This window comes from Channa argus, chromosome 4, assembly GCF_033026475.1.
Source record: "Channa argus isolate prfri chromosome 4, Channa argus male v1.0, whole genome shotgun sequence".
NCBI classification, from domain to species: Eukaryota; Metazoa; Chordata; class Actinopteri; order Anabantiformes; family Channidae; genus Channa; species Channa argus.
Genome location: NC_090200.1, coordinates 10,962,967 through 10,982,226, shown reverse-complemented (window position 1 = coordinate 10,982,226; position 19,260 = coordinate 10,962,967). Strand labels below are relative to the sequence as shown.

At 38.3% G+C, this 19,260-nt stretch overlaps 2 protein-coding genes across 2 annotated transcripts; both read left to right on the top strand.

The window, feature by feature from the left end:
* The first annotated feature begins 1,482 nt into the window (after positions 1-1,482).
* On the top strand, positions 1,483-4,009 carry pthlhb (parathyroid hormone-like hormone b). The gene is made up of 3 exons (XM_067503032.1): positions 1,483-1,967; positions 2,190-2,294; positions 2,809-4,009. The coding sequence occupies exons 2-3, from the start codon at positions 2,191-2,193 to the stop codon at positions 3,197-3,199; spliced, it is 495 nt and encodes a 164-aa protein (XP_067359133.1). The 5' UTR covers positions 1,483-1,967; position 2,190; the 3' UTR covers positions 3,200-4,009.
* A 1,679-nt stretch (positions 4,010-5,688) lies between these two features.
* Positions 5,689-6,927, top strand: LOC137126199 (galanin receptor 2a). The gene has a single exon (XM_067502710.1). The coding sequence runs from the start codon at positions 5,700-5,702 to the stop codon at positions 6,624-6,626; it is 927 nt and encodes a 308-aa protein (XP_067358811.1). The 5' UTR covers positions 5,689-5,699; the 3' UTR covers positions 6,627-6,927.
* The last annotated feature ends 12,333 nt before the right edge of the window (positions 6,928-19,260 follow it).

Below are 19,260 nucleotides of genomic sequence, written 5' to 3'. Positions count from 1 at the left end.
ACTCATTTAGACAGGGTGCTTGGCTATAGTTGAGATTAGTGGCATTGGACAGTTACAGCTTTAGAAATTAGCAAGCCTGATTTTTTAATAAATTAATGACATGCCTGAGCTAGCTTCTTTAGTTCAATAAAGGCCTGTGAGATGTGGTTGAAAACTCTGATGCTACGTAAGTGTACTTTTGTGCTTCGATTATTTTTATAAATAATTATTCCAAAATGTAAGAGTGAAGATCCATAGTCAAACATCCAACAGTTGTTTTGACATTGCACTCTATCTCAAACCGGTGACCAACCGACTAACAGACATCCCTTCAGCCAAATTGCTTACATGCTTAAAAACTTTCCAACATCCTAAAAATAAATAAATAAACAAAATAAAATAAAGGTAAAAATTAATTGTATTGACATTGGTGATGCTCTGACTTTTCCTGTAGAGTGAGCATAAGGTACCCATTTGTGGGTTTGTGTAAATTGGAATTATAACTACAAATATACAGGGCCCTGAAATTTTGTACAGACATTTATTTTCTCTTGCAATGCAATGGAATAATTGGTAATTGGTGAACTTTTCACCTGACAACATCAGATGGTAAAAACTTTAATCTGTCCCATACTTTAGTATCATAATCAGATGTCCTATGTTAATAGCATGCTAACACATTAGCTAATTATTTGCACATTGACAACATTAAATTACTCTTAAATTGGCATTAATTTATGAGCCAGTCTGCAGCAGACAATAACATTTAGCTCAACCTGATGGAGCTCCTGTGTAGCGGTATATTTATAGTATTTAATTCTGAATAAAATACATGCATGTTCAGCCTCAGAGCAGAGCTACCACTTCAGCTACTGAGTAGAAGCAATATTATGTTTTCAAATTACAAATGTGGCTGCATGTTTAAGATGGGGTTCACTGCATAAACATACAGTACAGTGAACCTGAAATTGTGTACAGCTGTCTTAATGTAACGTTCTTCACTTTCCATATTAGCTGAATATCAGAGGTACCTCAGAGCCCACTGTAACCATTTGGTGGTCAGCTGGTTTGCTGAGCGAGACTGGAGGTGAACTGAATGGTCTGCAGTGAGAGGCTGTGGGTTGGATTTCTCTGAGGTTATGGTCATTCTCCCCTGGGAAAGTGGTTAGGACTGGCTGTTTACTTTGTAGTAACCCTGCCCCTCCCCTTATGCTGTACACGCTCTGCTTGGTAATTTATGATTATCTCTATTGGTGCACACCTGACATTTATGACTTGTAATGAAATTATTAGTAGACTATACTTGCTAAGCAGGTCTAAAAATCAATACAAACTGAATACATTTTACTCCAGTTCAATATATTCTTTGTTGAATGTTCATTTGGATGGTGCATTGGAACCACTTTCTTGTACTGCAGGTGTGTGTTAAGGGTTTAGGGGAGGGAGAGAAGCGAGGGCTGGGAGATTGGGGAGGGTGTTAGGACCAGACTTAATGGGTAGGGACTTAGGTAGTGCCTGCATCTTCAACCAAAGAGTAGCTTGACTTTCTCTCTGTGCCTTACTCAGACATACTCAAAACAGGCTCTTTCACAGTGCTGGACTGAAAAACCCTCTCAGCTCTGCCCACCAGAGAAGATGGTTCAGCATTACATTTCATGAGATTACTACAGGACTGAGTGGAGTGGCAGCTCTGCCGCTGATGGGCTGCTGCTCCTCTATCTTGATCTCTCTTTTAACTGGGACAACGGGGAGAAATAAAGAGCTCAACACACAGTGCTGAAAGTCAAATGAATGGGGCAGAGTAACGGGGAATTTCCCCAGGCTGCTTTCCCACCAATGGATCTGGACACAATTTTTGAACTGACCAAACTGGGTTTGTCAGAATAATTTTCTGAACATTTAGTAGCAAATAATTTTTGCAACAACACCATCTCTTAAAGAGCTCACAGACTGACCTTTGTGGATTGTCTCTAAAAAAGTCACACCATGTAAGTCTGAATTTAATCTTTAATAAACTGTTTATTAGCATAAATATTGCTGCCTGGGCTGTCTCATGTACTCATGTCATTTTCAGCTACTTAGAGTGCTACTGACATTAATAACCAAATACTAGACATGACAATTAGGAATATATGTAAATTCCATGTTTTGCTTAAATAATTAAAGTGACTGGTGTAATATTAATTGTGTTTTTCAATCTCTGGCTTAAGAATGTGCTCTATAGTCATGCTTCATCATTGGAGTTTGGCTATGTTCTTGCTGTGCTCGCCAGTGACTCTAGATGGGAGACCAGATGATGCACTTAGCAGTAGAACGTGAGTTATTTTTTATATAAATCTTTGAAAAGCATAGAAAAATAATTAAATATTGCTTGTTATGTGAAACTTGATAAACCTAAATGTGGTATATACTCTGGTTTCCTAATTAAAAAACACAATCATTGTTTACCATTAAAGATTCAAGTCCAGCAGGTTTTCTCTTGAGCACAGACTAGTGATGACTCTCAGAAACTTGTTTATGCTGCCATCTACTGTACTGAGGATTCCCGGGGCTTGGCATTAAAGTTTAACTCCCAATTCTGAAACTATTTCCACACGTGATCTCAATACAGTAATACTGTGTACCATACAGCATGGCTTAAAACACAAAACATGTTTGTGAGATTTGAGCTGCTTTCTCATTCACGCGGAATATGAGTTGAATTATTTCAGTAGTAATTAGGAGAAATGACATCCTTTAGAAACTTGCTACTGCTCCACCGTACAATTCATTCTTTAATTAATCCTTCTTTATCGGCTACTAGATCTGACTCTGTTTTTTTGCTTTAAGGAGGAGGTCAGTGAGCCATGCTCAACTGATGCATGACAAGGGTCGCTCGTTGCAGGGGATGAGGCGTCGTACGTGGCTGCAGGAGCTGCTGGAAGAGGTTCACACGGCTGATGATCAAACATCACCTATACAGAGCAGAACCCGAAGTCCAACATTCAGTGGAAATGCAGTGTACCAGAAGCCACCGGAGGCCACTAAGGACCTCCCTGATGGGTTCAAGCTGGACAAAGACGGACCTAACCTGCCTCAGGAGACCAACAAAGATTTAGCCTATAAGGACCAGCCACTAAAAGTGGCCACAAAGAGGAAAAAAAAAGTGAGGTTAGGACGTCGCAGAGAGAACGACAAAAAATGGAGGCGGACACGGTCTGTGACAACAAAGGGGCCATGAAGGATCCTGGCTAAGAGACTCCCAATAGCCCTAACATGGTACTGGTCTAAGACACTGACAAAGGTTCAGCTAGACTGAGGTCTGACAGACTTGATCTGTGGCTTATTCAGTCACTGCTTATCAAGACCCTGGGGCAGTGTTTGATAATATTTTTTATGTCTGTAATTTTGTGTTGTAAAGGAATCTTTTCTAAATCACTTTCTGAAGCTTCATTATTGCATCTTCTTACATTCATATTTATTTGGAAAATCTTTCCACCTTGGTAACCCTTGTTTGGTACAAATAATGCCGCATGACGTCATCTCTAACAGGCTATCTGCATAAATAGAGTATAAGAGGACATATTTATTGCCTAAGTATAAATTATCATCATAAAAATGGGATTCTAAGTAGTTTACCTTCATTAGGCTCTATATGTGTTGCTTGTCGTGGAGTTACGGTTACAAACTTCGATGAATACACCTGAACTGTTCTGGCATAATTTATTTCACTTTGAAAGTGTATATTTATTTTGTGAACTGTGTGAATCACGGTGCTGCTGACTGAATTCCATGATGCACTTTAGTTATATCCTGTAAATGTTCTTTTGTGGTTGAGTTTAAAATTGATGATTCTGTTTTCCTTTCCTACCTTTGAATTTTCATGGACTTATAAATTATTGGATTTTTCATCAAACTCACCCTCATTATTTTACATTGTAGTTTATTTTTATAGAACAAGCCCAACTCAGGGGCTGTCAGACTCATTTAATGTTCTTCACTTGCACTGAGAGCATACTTTACGTGTTTTCCAGTTAATCAAACATTAAAAATGTAGTCATTAGAAATACTTTGATTCATGTTGTGTTTGTTTACCATTTGTCATTAATTGTGGTGTCTTGAGCTAAACGCCAAACCAAACGCAAATCCCAAGGTAAGGGAATGCAATTCTGTAAGGTCTGCCTGTTACTGCACACATTGGCGGTCTCTCAAGTAAGACGTGCATGATTTAGCTTTAAATGGCCTTTTTAAAATGTATTATATAAGCGATGGAGTTAAAAACTAAAAACATGATATAAATTTCTTTTTAATTGTTTGGCCTGGACAGAACACAATGAAGCTGTCAACGTTCCACTTAAGAACATGTGGCATTTTTAAACAGCTGCTGACTGAACAGCACAGACACAGGTAATGGAAGTAATAGCAAATGTATCAACGTCAGCTATATCCTGTGCTAAGAGCACCATAGGCCATTAGCTGACACAAAGTCATAAATGTCGTGGAAAGGCTGATAAAGCTGCTATCCGGAGCCTGCCGCTCACACCGGAGAAATCAATCAAACAACAGAGAGAGACACTAATAAATCCAGAGAAGGGGAGGAACAAAGCGATCGATAGACTGGAGTATTTTCCTCTGGACGGTGCATAATGGTTAAGGGTCTTCTTTTATATATATTCTAACAGTAGGAACTAAATACCAAGATCTCTAGTAAGTGGGAGGGGGGTGTTTGACATTAACAATTCAGGAAAAGCACAGTACATGTTTCTACAAAGAGCAACATAAGCCACATAAAGTATTACATTAATATATAAACGTAAAAATGTCAGAGTACAGAAATACAGACAAATAGGTCAGGTCACTTGTTAAACTCAAGTTCCAGCTGTCAGGTGTAGTTGGTAATTAAAACAAACCATTTAAAACCACTTGGTCATAAGCTGCAAATACCGTAAATCCTGTTGAGGCACATTTGTGAACTTTGACTAAATAAATACACATACAGAAAATCATTCTTCTCACGGCAGTTGGTTGGAGGCCATTTCTCTTTAAACCTAGTCAACCAGAATCAATGTGATCTAAGTGGTATTTGACTTGCTTCCCCCTGTTTTCAGCAATCACCAGAGAAGCCCGCCACCTCTGTTTTCTTCAGTTCAGTTTAACAGCATGGGCACAAGTAAAAGGAAAATCTGCCGTCTACACTATGAAGATAATTCACTCACCAACATGAGCTAGATGATACTACCTTAAGGAAAGTCCATGGTGAGTTTGTTAAAGTGATAAGATAAAAAATATAGTTAAGAATATTTAAGTATTTAACTAAAATATATTGCTTACTAACTGGACAGCCATGTTTTTGTTCTTTAAAATCTTGTGAGACTTAGCTTAGAAATGCTATTTGATTTACTCAAAAAGTAAAGGTTGTTTCTGGCATTTTATTAAGCCAGAAACAAAGCTTATGTCATAAGATGTAAAGATATGACATGTTACCTTCCTTTGTCATTGCAAATGATAAGGGTAGCAACTACCAGTATTCATTTCTCCAAATGTCTTTGTTTGAGCAACAGACCACAACCCAAATATATTAAGTTAATTATCAAATGTGATTTGAAATGCATTAAATGACCTTATTTGAAAAGGTGAAATGGGCAAAGTCTAGAAATGCGTGCTGAAAAAAAATATATTTCACATAAAACATAAAAAATAAACAGAGTTTTTTTATTTCAAAAGGTCAAATTTGCGATAACATGGCTGTTCCTAATACCTATGGGGTGATCTTTGCCTGTACCTGTGGAGTGATCCTGGGCATTGGGTTCTGTGCCAACCTGCTGGTCTTCTCTCTGTTTGCCAAGTACAACACGCTTCGTACGAACCGCCTCGACATCCTCTTACTAAGCATGACTCTGGCAGATTTCCTCACCCTCCTGCTCATCCCCTTCACAGTGCACTCCGCTGTCAGTCACTCGTGGCCTTTGGGTAACATAGCCTGCAAAGTCTACCAGTTCCTGCTTGCCTTTAGTCTTGCAGCAAGTACCTACTCACTCTGTGCTGTTTCCATGACCCGTGCCATGATTATCACAAACCCGTACCAGCCGCCTACCATGGACCTGGTCATACTCCTGTTTGTGCTGGTCTGGGCCCTCAGCTTCTTCATCAGCCTGCCACTGCGAATGTTTGCTACAAAAGAGAGTGTAGGCCCTAATGTGGCAAACTTCACATTCTGCCTTCCAACCATTCATGAGCACCACTACCAAGTGGTCCTAAGCCAGTTTGTACTTTACTACTTTGTTCCAATGATGGTCATTGCCTTCAACTATGTGCGCCTGGCTGTTTTTCTCCACAAGAGTCCTGTAATGTCTGTGTCCAGTGCCAGGAACACCCGCCGAGCCTCTGTCATGGTGTTTTTGGCTGCTGGTACCTTCTCAGTTTGTTGGCTGCCTGGTTATGTACTTGAACTTTGTGTGTATCTGGGGTTGTATCACACTGGACAGGCTTGGGAGATGTTTTACTTTATCTGTACTGTGCTGCAGTACCTGCACCCCTGTATTAATCCTGTGCTCTATGTGCTACTGTCTAAGCGCTATCGCCACAGGAGGGCAGCCTGGCTCTTCAGCTGCAACAGGAACAGAGTGCAGCCACAGGTCATCAGCACCACCACCACAGACAGCTTTTAAATTAAAAGCTGTCTGTGGTGGTGTTTTTTTATGCATGAAGCATTGAGCAGGTGACATCATGGACATCTTTTTTTAAACATTTACTATTTATGCAAATACTTTTGTTTATGCAAATCAGCTAATGGTGAACAGAAACTTTGATGTTTTTGTGATTATTTGTTTTACACTTGATGTTTTCAGTCTTGACTATATTTTCTAAGTTTCATCCCCACTGCAGTTTCATCCCCTTTTAAAATTCATTAGCAGCTACATTTTTATACGCCAGGAAATATATGGGTTTGTCCCATGATCATTTTTCTCTCTTCCTACATAGTCAATCCGAACATCTAAGGAAGTTTTTGAAATTTGAAATAGTTGTAGATAATAAAATAATAAAGAAAAACTTAAAAGTCCCTGGTTCAAAGGTTTGAAAATGACTGATATGAGATGTCTCATTGCAAATTCTGCATATTCACAACAACAGTAATGCAATGCCACACTTTTCTTTTGGTTTTGTTTATATTTTCAAATCATGTCACATTCCGGTATCTTTTTTTTGCGATCACTTTGTGTCTTATGTAGGCCTTAGGGACAAAGCACACACAAAAGTAAAAATACAAACATTTAAGGAAATCCTAGACAAGACAGGATGGAAGGACGACATATCTGCTGAAATAAAGAAGTGCATCAATTGACATACTCCTACTACAGAGCAAAGATGGTTCTTACTCATGTTTTATGACCGCAGACTTTATACACATTTGTCTGCTATTTAGACACTCAACAGAACTTTGTTACATCTTATTAAATAAACTAGGCGCAAATAAAGTTTTAAATAAACTTTTACAGGGCAGTTTTCCTTCTATGCAGACACAAGTCATTCAGTAATGTTTTGTAAACCTAGAAGAGGTTGGTCATTAAATATGAGCTATATCTTCCAATAATATTACACTGGATAGCTAGTAATAAAAAATATGGGGTAAGCATGGGTCATAAAACTGCATAAGCACAATTTACTTGAGCCATCAGGTGGGATGTCTCACTCAGCCAGCTGTACAGAATGAAAAGAATTTGATATGTAAATTTGATACATTATACCAGGAATTCCAAGTGTGAGTTCCATTCTGATCCATTTCCTCACGTGTACTTTTGCTGTCCTCAAACAGGTGTTACTGCTGTCTTAAACTTACAGTATATTTTATAATTCTTCAACCATTCATTTTCTTTACAGCTTATCCTACTAAAGGTCACATGAGGGCTGGAGTCAATCCCAGCCAGAACAAGAAGCCAAGTGTAGTCGGCCAGTCTAAACAAGTTCATTCAGACAAAGAAATACACACAAACTTACCTAAAAAAGGGGGCAATGGGTACCACTTTATCGAAATTAAAGTAAATAACCAACACTGTTCCATCAGAGTCTACAAATCTACCTAACAATGAGTAAAATAGAAATAAAACAAAATCGTGCTCTAGCTCCCCTATAGGGTACCACATAGGAATGGCAGCAATAGAAGGAAACAAAGTTAACAAAGAGAAAAAAGAAATAGCACCCCACTCCTAGTGTGTCTAGACAACGGACTTTGTTGAGGATGTGCAAACAACCAGCAAAGCTAAAGCCTGGCCCAATTCCCCAAGCAGCATGCATCAGGTCTTCCTAGAAGTTTTTCAGCAAGTTCTAATGAAGAACAGCAAGTATCCCTGTACACAATGAGCAGAAACATTCAGCATAACATGTACCAAAAGCACCGACACAGAGATATAATAGCATTCTACTCACACTAAATCACAGCACAGAGTTTCGCTTAAATAGAAGGTGCAGTTGAGCTGAGTCTTGAACCGACCAAAGAACTGGACCAATCGAAGAACAGGAAGGTAGTGTGGAGAGTACCCTAGTCCAGATGGCAGACCAATCAGGGGGAAGTAATTTGTATACTTACAAACACACACATGCACACACAACTACTAAACTGAACCTACTCTCAATGAGGCCTAACACCATTCTGCCAGCTGCTGAGTTGGGTGTTAATAATATGCCTATTTAAAAAAAAAATTAAAAAATGAAACACTGGCAACAGTGGTTGACTGCTCCATTAGAAATTGGTTTAATCTTCCAGGGGCTGCTGGCTTTCCACTGTATGGATCAATAGTAACACCGCAAGCGTTGTGCCATTCTTTGCTCACAAGCAGCACACACACACACACCTTTCTTTTTTAGACAGCTATAAGCCTAAAGTTTTGCGTGGGAGAGGAGTAAGCAGAGGTTATGTAGCAGGTGTTGTAATTATAAAGAATGCAAAGGGATTGCGAAAGGGAATAAAATCTCAGGCTGAGTTCTGGTGTTGATTGCAGTAATAGGAGACAACCTGCCCCTCCCTTGATCAGCTCGCCCCCTGACTTTTGGCCTTCTCTTTAGTGTACAGCAAGGGCAGCTGGCCTCACTAGTAAGGACTGGTCATCCATAGCCATGACGGACATGGTGAAGCAATAAAGAACATGTGCTCACGCTCTTCTATCCTTCAAGTTAAACTACTTAATGTACAGTGTAAAGATTGCAACCAAAACCAAGATTATCTATAAATAAAAAAAGCAGATATAAGTCTCATAGCTGAACATTTCTTTGGGAAATGCACTCTTGATCCGTTTTCTAAATTCGTAGAGAAATTAGTTATAATTCTCTTGGTTAGATTTGTTTGTTCTTTTTACTTCAGTCACTTCATTTGGGCTGTAAAGATTGTGTTAAATTAAACAAATGTCAATATTTTTCTCAGATATTGTTAATGATCAGCATCCTCTGACAATAAATTTGCAAAAACTAGCACCTGTGCTAACCATTTAGCAACCACCAGGCTTACTGTAACTGCAGCTGCTGATATACCAACATATTTTGACCATGAATGCAACACGGGTATCATTATTGTGTACTTCATCTTTATCTAGAGGGTTAAATATTAAGACCTACTAAGGCATAATCAAGGCCTAATCGTTCCAGCATGATAGTTACTCTTTTTGTTGTGACTGACCACTTTTGCACAATGTAAAAAGAAACCATGGCAAAGTTTACGAAAATTACAATACTGATGCTGAGATCAAGACAATGAAAATGGCACTAGTGACATTGGATGTAGTATATGTTGAATTTACAAAGCTTTTTGCTATTGTTGTGGTTATTCAAAATGATTGATGACCTTAAATCTCATGGATGTTTAGTGTTAGTATTTAAGGACGTGCAAGCCAGCACTGTTAAAGAATGCATCAGTGAGGTAGACATATTACACACACAAAAGCCAAAGCACATACATCAACAATTTACAGTTAGTTTCATTACAGATTAATCAACTCATAATTTTTACAGTTAAATTGATGGCTGGGTCTATACAAATGTTAGAAAATAGCAAAAAATGCTCATCACAAAATTTAAAAACAGCAAGCATCCCATTGATTATGGCCCCACTGAACCCAATACTAGACTTCTAAATATCGATTCAGGGGTAATTATGAACATTTATTCAGTTGATACTATTTGGTTTGCCAGCAATACCTTTGAGTCAGGAAAACCCAGCAAAGTACACAATCAAACCAATTTCTACAATGTCTGGAAGGCCTATTTCCAGAACATCTATGCTTGACCTGCTCCCATGCTGTAAGTCAATGAGTCAAAACTCTGTGGGCTGGTCACTAGGCAGCTAGCACATAAATCAGCTTTTCTGGGCAGACCTTAGTATAGAGATGATAGCCACTACACTTTATTAAATACTATGTTAGATAATCAATAATGTATGCGAAGCAAATTATGTCTATCAATATTGTTTTGCAAAAACAATGTCCCATTGATAGTGGCTCAAGTTCACCGACAGTTTTTGTTTATATGTACATGCATATATATATATGTACTATTATATGTTTTTTCTACATTTATTAATTTTTCTTTAGAAACTATTAAATAAGTCCAATGCTATGTATTCCCATATGTAATAATTGAATACAGCAGAGGGCTGGTTCCTCCATTAGCCAAACAAACACAAAATTCATCAAACACTATTTTCATAATTAGCCAGAGACATGGGAGTGTTTGCCTCACCTTCAAGTATCTGGAAAGGACGGTGTTGTCTTTATCACGGTGGCAAGTTTTCGCACACCACGTTCCCTGCTGATAACTCTTAAGGACGTTGGCCTCTCTGCAGGCCTGGTCTGGACGTAGCTAGTTGAAGACAAATGAGGCTTCTTTCGTTTATCAATCAGTGTCTTTCTTCAACTAAAATCCACCCGTCATTAGCAACGTTAGCTAACGTTAGACTTAAAACATGGACGATAATAACTTCTCTCAGCAAAGCGAAGCTCACTTTACTAATTAGAGTTAAAGGTAAGTTAGGCTAACTTCACTTGTTCTCCCCTTGGTTGTAGACTTAAACTGATAGAAGGTGTCACTGAACTCCACTGAGAAAAAAGTAGTCATGTAGATTTTTTCATTCAAAAACTTTAGGACATTTTACTTGAGTTTATGAAGCTACCTCAACGTTTTCTAGAACCAGGAAGTGAATGACACGGACTACGTGTGCGCTGTTTTAACAATGGACAATATGTTCTAGTCATTGAAACATCAAACATAAAAATGTGTATATCAGATTGACATATTAAGATTTGAATGAATAATGAATACTAAAAATAGTTTGAATAATTAACTTAAAAAGATATTCTTTGATCCAGTAAGGGTTTTAACCATTAAGGTGGTTACCATAGACACCACTGGCCTTTCGGCATTGTTAACGCTCAAGTAGCTTAACATTACTGTAACTAACATAGTCTAATTTTAAGGTAACAAATAGTAATTTGTGCAACAGTAATAATATTGGATACAGAAATAACACATTTGTGACCCTAAATACATAATTTATACACTTAAGTATTTTTCTGTTCAAATTGAGACATTACAGCAATTTATACAGCAAGCCTTAATAATAAATATATGTACAGTTAATATACAGTAAAGGGTATCTACATATGGTGAATTCCTAAGTGACCACATTCTTGGTGGGCTTCGTGAGTTAAGCAATGCACATAGCTGACAGAAAATAGTTGTGGCAACACACTGTAAGATCAGTGGGGTCTTGCCATGAGCTAATCATTCCATGTGCCATATAGGCAAGTGTTGAAGGAGTGCTGCCTGTTTATTTATAGGGGTCTCTAAGGTTCCACAGCAGAGAGTTGCTCTTTAAGCTGGATTCAATTACAGCTTTGGTGAAAGCTGAAAACAAACATATACTGTGTATAACACACACACACACACATATACATATATATATAAACTGCAATATTGAGCACACTTTGACTATTGACATACGTTAGACTTCTTTCTTTGTTTTTGTATGTTGGCTAAAATTTAAGGGAGTTATAGAAGCTACAGTATCTGCATAAAAATAGGCTATGAATCAAGAAACATAATTACAATATGTATGATTGTATGTATGATTGTAAATGTATAATTACAACCTAAATTCAACAAAAGTCTGGACTATGTGTAAAACGTAAAAAAAGCAGAATGCAATGATTTGCAAATCTCATTAACAAAAATTAGCTCATAAACAACAATTAGCTCATTTTGATGGTAAATGGTTTGCACTTATATTGCGCTGTTCTACCTTTTGGCATTCAAAGCGCTTTACACTGCTTCTTATTCACCTATTCACACTCACAGTCACACACATACACCAATGGGGGAGCTGCTATGCAGCTGGCCAACACTCACCGGGAGCAACTAAGTTGGGGTTCAGTGTCTTGCTCATGTGACATGTGATCGCTCTACCTTCCTGCGCCACAGTCACCCGTATGGCAGCAACACATCTCAAAAAAGGAATAGAGGCACAAAGAGTTGGAATAGAGGCTGGAAATGTAATTGCTGCAAATCAAAAACAAATGGATGAGCATTTGACAACTAATTAGGTTAATTGGCAACAGGTCAGTAACATGACTGGGTATAAAAGGAGCATTTCAGAGAGGCAGAACCTAAAGATGGGCAGAGGTTCACCAATCTTAGAGTGCATATTAAAATTTGAAGCATTTTATGTTTCTAAAATTGCGTCTCAAAACATAAAACATAAAAGTTCCCAGCATCTACAGTATGTAATATCAAAAGATTTAGAGAATCGGGAGAATTCTCTGTGTGATCTTTGGGCCTTCAGATGGCACTGCATTTAAAACTCTACTGATTCGCATGATTCTCTACTGGACATCACTGCACGGGCTCAAGAACACTTCCGTAAATCACTGTTTGTGAACGCAGTTCACTGTGCAATCCACAAATGTAAGTTAAAGCTGTATCATGCAAAGAAGAAGCCAAATGTAAACACAATCCAGAAATAGAAAAGCAATCTAGCTTCATATCAGCGGACAGTTCAAAAGTCTGCATCTCTGATGGCATGGGGATGCATTAGTGCCTATGTCGTGGGCAGCTTACACATCTGGAAAGGCACCATCAATGCTGAAAAGTACACAGAGGTTTTAGAGCAACATATACTTTCATCCAAATAATGTCTTTTTCATGGAAGGCCTTGCATATTTCAGCAAGACAATGCTAAACCACATACTGCATTCATGCATGGCTTCACAGGGGGAGGTGTCCAGGTGCTGAACTGGTCTGCCTGCAATCCAGACCTTTCATCAATAGAAAACATTTAGTGCATCCTAAAACAAGAAATCCGGCAACAAAGGCCCAGGACTGTTGAGCAGCCAGAATCCTGCATCAGACAAGAATGGGACAACATTCCTCTGCTAACGTCCAGCAACTGGTGTCCCCAATTCCCAGACATTCACAGACAAATGTTAAAAGAAAAGGGGATGCTACACATCACCAAATTTTTTTTTAAATTTGTGGCTGCCATCAAATTATACACCACCCTCCATATGAATGAGTTCATCTCATCATCCCAAAACCAGTTACCCAGTGGTTGCTCTGGGATCCCACAAAGAGTGAAATCAGCCTCCACACTTACTGGCCTTGTATACAAGTCAGATGATGTCAAAGAAGCTATGGGTTGGGAGATGCTTTTATAAAAATAAGCAACAACTCACAGTCCAGGTGGTCAGATCTGGCCTAAGCTTGACCTAATAGTGGTTCAATGGTTTGTTTACGTTCTACAGCTCACTGTAACATGTAGAGACATGACAGGTGAGGTACAAAAAGCTGAAAATGTTATTACTGACTAAACCTCTGGGCTTCAGAACAAGTGAGGCCTTGTAACTGCCAGTGTAAATATGGTTCTTCCTATAAAGAAAATAAATATACGAAAGAAAACCTGCACTTACTTCAAATGATTCTTAAACTTATTTTTGCTGGTGGAGTGTTTTTTGATTATTTAGCTGCAGAGCCTTGAACATTCTGCCATGAATAAAAACAGCTAAAAATGTAAACATAGAACTCTAGCCGCAGAACAAGAATTGCTGTGTGATAATAAAACCATTAGAGTTTGCAGAAATTGTAATAATTAGCATTTCTGAATTTTGGGGCAGCTGTAGCTCAGTTGGTAAAGGCAGTCGTTCACAGACCACAGGGTCAGTGGTTCAATCCCCAGCCCTGGCTATATGTCGAAGTGTGTGGGCAAGACACTGAACCCCTAGCAGCCCATTCCCCTCCCCAGCTGTGCAGTGCTGGTCCAAGCTTGGTAGAAATTGGGGAGGGTTGTGTCAGGAAGGGCATCTGGCGTAAAAAAAAAAAACTTATGCAAGAGACATTTAAAAGCCATCACCTTATTGATTTGGCGTTTGATTGTTTTTAGTACATTTGGGCTATTAAACCACACACCCACACACCAACACACCCACCCACCCACCCACAGCAAGCTGTCAGGTTGAGGGTACCATGCTAAGAATGAAGACTGCTCACACATATAAACTGAAACTAATAGAAATCAATAGAAACTCAGCATGGTAGTGGGTGTGCAAACAAATTCCAAAAGAGTACTATCTGTAACTAGAACCATATACATGTAAAGTTACCAATAAAAATTATACTTGAAGGCCTTTGAAGTCATCCATGATTAATAACCCACGTGTGGTTCTCCTGTGAGTTGATCTTCCTGCAGTTGACCCCAGCCTAGATTTTCGAAGACACTGTCTACTAAAAAAGGGAAAGGCTTGATCAAGGAGTGAAATGATAATCCGGGGTAGGCGTGGATTGGGAGGTAATTCCAAGGAAGTCTGCCCTCCGTATCTGAGGTATCCAGTTCTCTCCCTCTGTCACTGTTACCTATCAGCAAAAACATGAACATCAACTTCAGATGACAGCAGGCTAAAATTGGTGGCTATCAAAACCCAGGGACTGGCAAGGAGCGTGGCTGGGGTATCTGCTTTCTATAGTGGAAGCCCTGGGTTGAGACACCTTGGGATGAGGAGACTATGTGCTGAGCTCGGTTGTAGCGTGAGTAATGGGGACAGCATAAACACAGCTTAAGCTCTATTAGGCCAAAACTTTCACACTGTTAATTAGATGCAGCTGCAAATGCACCTCACATCTCAGCTGCATACGCTGGCTGATGGAGTCTAAAATGTACTATATGCTATAAAAGTTAACTCTACAGTGCACATTTAAAGGGTGTAATTTGTGATGGGATGTTTTTATTGTCACTGTTAAATTGATTAAGCATAACCAATGTCACATTCCCACATAGGGACAGCAAAGGATTTTAAATGTGAAAACATTGTGTTGACTGCAGATCAGCAAACATCTAACATTCGAGTAGAACTTTACTTTTACTCTTCCAAAGTTGATAATAAGGGTATTATGTTTTTACAGATATTTTGGATGTAACAGAATATTTCGATACATCCATTATCTGTAGCCACTTATCCTGCGAAGGGTTGTGGGCGCTGAAGCTATCCCAGCTGTCAAAGGGTAAGAGGCGGGTACACCCTAGAGAAGTAGCCAGTCTATACCAGGGCATAGACTAATTAACCTAACATGCATGTCTTTGGATTATGGGAGGAAACCGGAGTAATTAGAGGAAGCCAGCACATGGAGACCACGCAACCTCCACACAGAAAGGTCACAGGCAACCCGGGATGTGAATCCACAACTTTTTAGCTGTTGAATACTTCCATATTATCTGAAAATACTGAGGTCATGGTTCATAAAAAACAAACGTACGGTTACTTTTAAAAATAATTTATTTAAAGTACAATTTTCAACTAAAGTATTATCAGCAAAAATCATCAGGGTTTTCAATTTGTCAAAAATTGATTTTAGTTTCTGTATATTTAATAGCTTGCTATCTCTGAGATAAAGTCAGAGAGGCCAGATTGAGGTGGTTTGGACATGTTCAGATAAGACATTGTGAATATATCGGTAGAAGGATGCTGAGGTTGGAGCTGCCAGGCAGGAGGTCTAGAGGAAGACCAAAGAGGAGATTTATGGATGTAGTGAGGGGAGACATGAAGTTAGTGTGAGTGAAGAGGATGCAGAGGATAGAGTTAGATGGAGGCACATGATTCGCTGTGGCGACCCCTGAAAGGGAACAGCCGAAAGGAAAAGAAGAAGATATTTAATAGCTTGCTGGTCATTAGGGCTGGGAATATGAAAAAAGTATATCCTGATAATTACTTTTACTTCAGTTGATGCTAATTACTCTTGTCAATAATATATTCAATGTATTTATTTTAAAAAGGAGTTTATTACAGTTTCTGCCATGATTTCCTTCTCTGTGGTGTGTTACATTTACATTTACATTGTCATTTGGCAAACACGCAAAGCAAACAAAAACTCTAGGTCAAGGAGAAAACAATAAATAGTGCTATGAAAAGAAATGTTTTTGTTTATTTAGATGCAATTTAAAAAAATATTTATATAGCCATTCATGTATCCACTTTTTAGTTCAGGTTTCTGACTTTTATTCACATCTGATTTTTAAATTATAGGGGAAGCTCATTTTTTAGAATTAACAAAATTATCAAGTTGTCATCCTTCCATCACATGGGGCTGTGGTCCAGGAAGGTAGAGCGGTTCTCCACCAATGTCGCAGTTGTTGGTTCAGTCCCTGTCTCCTCCAATCACATGTCAAAGTGTCCTTGAGCAAAACACTGAAGCCCCAACTTAGTTGCTCCCAGTAAGCATTGGTCACCTGCATAGCAGCTCCCCAATCGGTGTATTGTGAGTGTAAAAGAAGCAGTGTAAAGCGCTTTGAGCACCAATAAGTAGAAAATGTAAGTGTAAATGATCTATGTAAGTGCAGACAATTTACCATTTACACTTGTTCTGTTTGTAGGCTCATGTAACACATTAACAGCATGCATGCGAACATGTGATTATGCAACTATATAGTCATTATCCATTTCTATCACGGGAACGAATTACTGATATGGCAATATGATATAACACAGCTCTACTGGCCAGGCTGTAGTGTACATGGTGTTTTAGATGTCTGGGTTACTTATAACCACTGTTTTCACCTTACAGTGTTTCAACATACAGTTTGGATATGCTTCACATTACAATATGTCAACAAGTCTGTTGAAACCTTAGTTCTATGTAACATAGATCTAAAATTACAACTATATTTAGCTCAGGTTTAATTAGAGGTAAGGAATACTGATTATTAAAAAGGATTAAATCCTCTATTATCTTATATCACAATGCTGATAAATTGTAATTCTCCAATGATTAAAAAAAGCAAATTTTTTTTCATAAGACAAAATAAGGCATTTTGACATTTGACATATTTATGCTTTGAGACATATAACTGTTTTTTCAAGGATGTAATTTAATGGAATTACCAATAAAATCACATATTTTAAATTTTCTAAAGCCTTAATATGGGATGTTTTCCAGATTGATTAAAAAATCATGTTGCATCAAAAGAGTCTTGACTGGTAATTTGTATCCTTGCCTGTAGATTTCTTATCCACCAAGAAATATTTAAGTAATAGCAACCACATTATTAACAGTGGTAAACAAATGTATATCTTCTCGTTGTGGAAAACATGTTATGCTAAAGTCCTATTTTAACCTACAATACACTAATAAGGCGTGTAGTACCCAGTCCCAAGTTTTGCTTTTCCAAATACAATACATTTTGGAATAATTACCAGGGATTATGAAAGTGTTTAGTCTGAAGTCCTCATTTAAAACAGCATGAATCAGAGCTGTCCACAATACATTGTAGTCTTATATCTACTGTATAGACTCATTCCTGTGTGTGAGACGCTGTCATCACCTGTGCTGCAGAGCAAACGTCTGACTGGGTCAAATACCCCCTATTTCATTCCGGGCAGAGTAGCTGGCAATAGAATGATGTGATCCAAAGGAGCTGTTGACTGGCGCAGCTGACCCTCTGAAAACTCCTCTTTCAATTTATAACACACTCTCGCACACACAAACATCATATGCACATGTATTCATTCACCATTGCTCTAATAGCAATGTCGGATACACACTTTCAGGAATACACACACACTTTGTAAATACTTGGCCTGGGGTTTGGGGGGAAGTGAAAGCCAAGGGGAGTCACTGACACATGTTGCTACTGTGATTACCTAATGTCTGTAATGGCTCAGGAAGGTAATTCATCCTGTTTATATTTAGACAAATAACAGGCTTCATGGTATGAAGTGTAATAAATCAAAATGGTAATAAACATTGGCTCCTTTCAGAGAAAGTTATTGTGTTTCAGAATATCCAGTCACTGAAAAATATTTTAGTATTGATTATAACTGTCTGTTATTATTGGCCCAGAAAACTATTATTGCTATAATACTTGCTTTTATCATCAATGTATCACCATTAGTAATCATGAAGATATAAATGTCAATTGGGATCACAAGTTTCTCAAATTATATATTTTTTGCTTTTTTTTATAGTCTATTTGAATTCAGATTATTTTCTTTCTGTACCAGGGACATCTCCTGCATTCATAAGTCTAGCCATTAGTGGGGGGGGGGGGGGTCTCCACTGCGAGCATGAGTCATCTATGCTACATCCAGCTGCTGTTAGGTATGTACTGTATGTGCATGATTTATCTCTACATATCTATAAATAAATAAATAAATAAGTGGTATTGTAAATGGTATTGGTATTATAAATGGCACTGACTGCTGAAATAATGAATCTACAGAAAAACAGTAGCTTTGACTAACTACAGTAAGAGTCACGCGTCGGTTCCTCACCGTGTTTGTTATTGTCTGTTTCCTTAGATACAGTCATGGCCTGACCCAGACGGTCATTGGTGAATGCTACATGCTAACACATTAGCAGCAGGCAGCACCGTGTCCTGACACTGACATTTGAATCTGAAATCCAACCCTTTGTTCGGTAATGGAAAGACCAAAAGAACTGTGCTCCTCTGGGAACCCATGCTTGTTACCTTGACTGTAAAACAAAGAGAAAACCCTCTCTGACATAGAGTTTTAACTATAATTTCCGACATTTTCATAGTAATACAAACTGTCCAAGCTGACTTTAGTAATGATTAACACCCCTGTGATATTATTGTTGGGCTCTTGTGAACACAACTGCTATGACTTACATAACTGATTCAGCTTTATTAAGGGAGTGAAAGTGCAAAAAACTGAGCTATAAATAGATCATAATTCGGCACATGTAACTTTACTCTCTATGCCAGAGGGAAGTTACAATATTTAAGAGTTTTATAATTCAGTTTCTAAGAGGACAGGA

What these genes read in the sequence shown, in the direction of transcription:
- pthlhb (XM_067503032.1), top strand. Translation starts at nt 2,191, where the DNA reads ATGTGCTCTATAGTCATGCTTCATCATTGGAGTTTGGCTATGTTCTTG. An exon ending in GATGCACTTAGCAGTAGAAC is followed by an intron (nt 2,295 to 2,808) that starts GTGAGTTATTTT and finishes TTTTGCTTTAAG; the next exon opens with GAGGAGGTCAGTGAGCCATG.
- LOC137126199 (XM_067502710.1), top strand. Translation starts at nt 5,700, where the DNA reads ATGGCTGTTCCTAATACCTATGGGGTGATCTTTGCCTGTACCTGTGGA.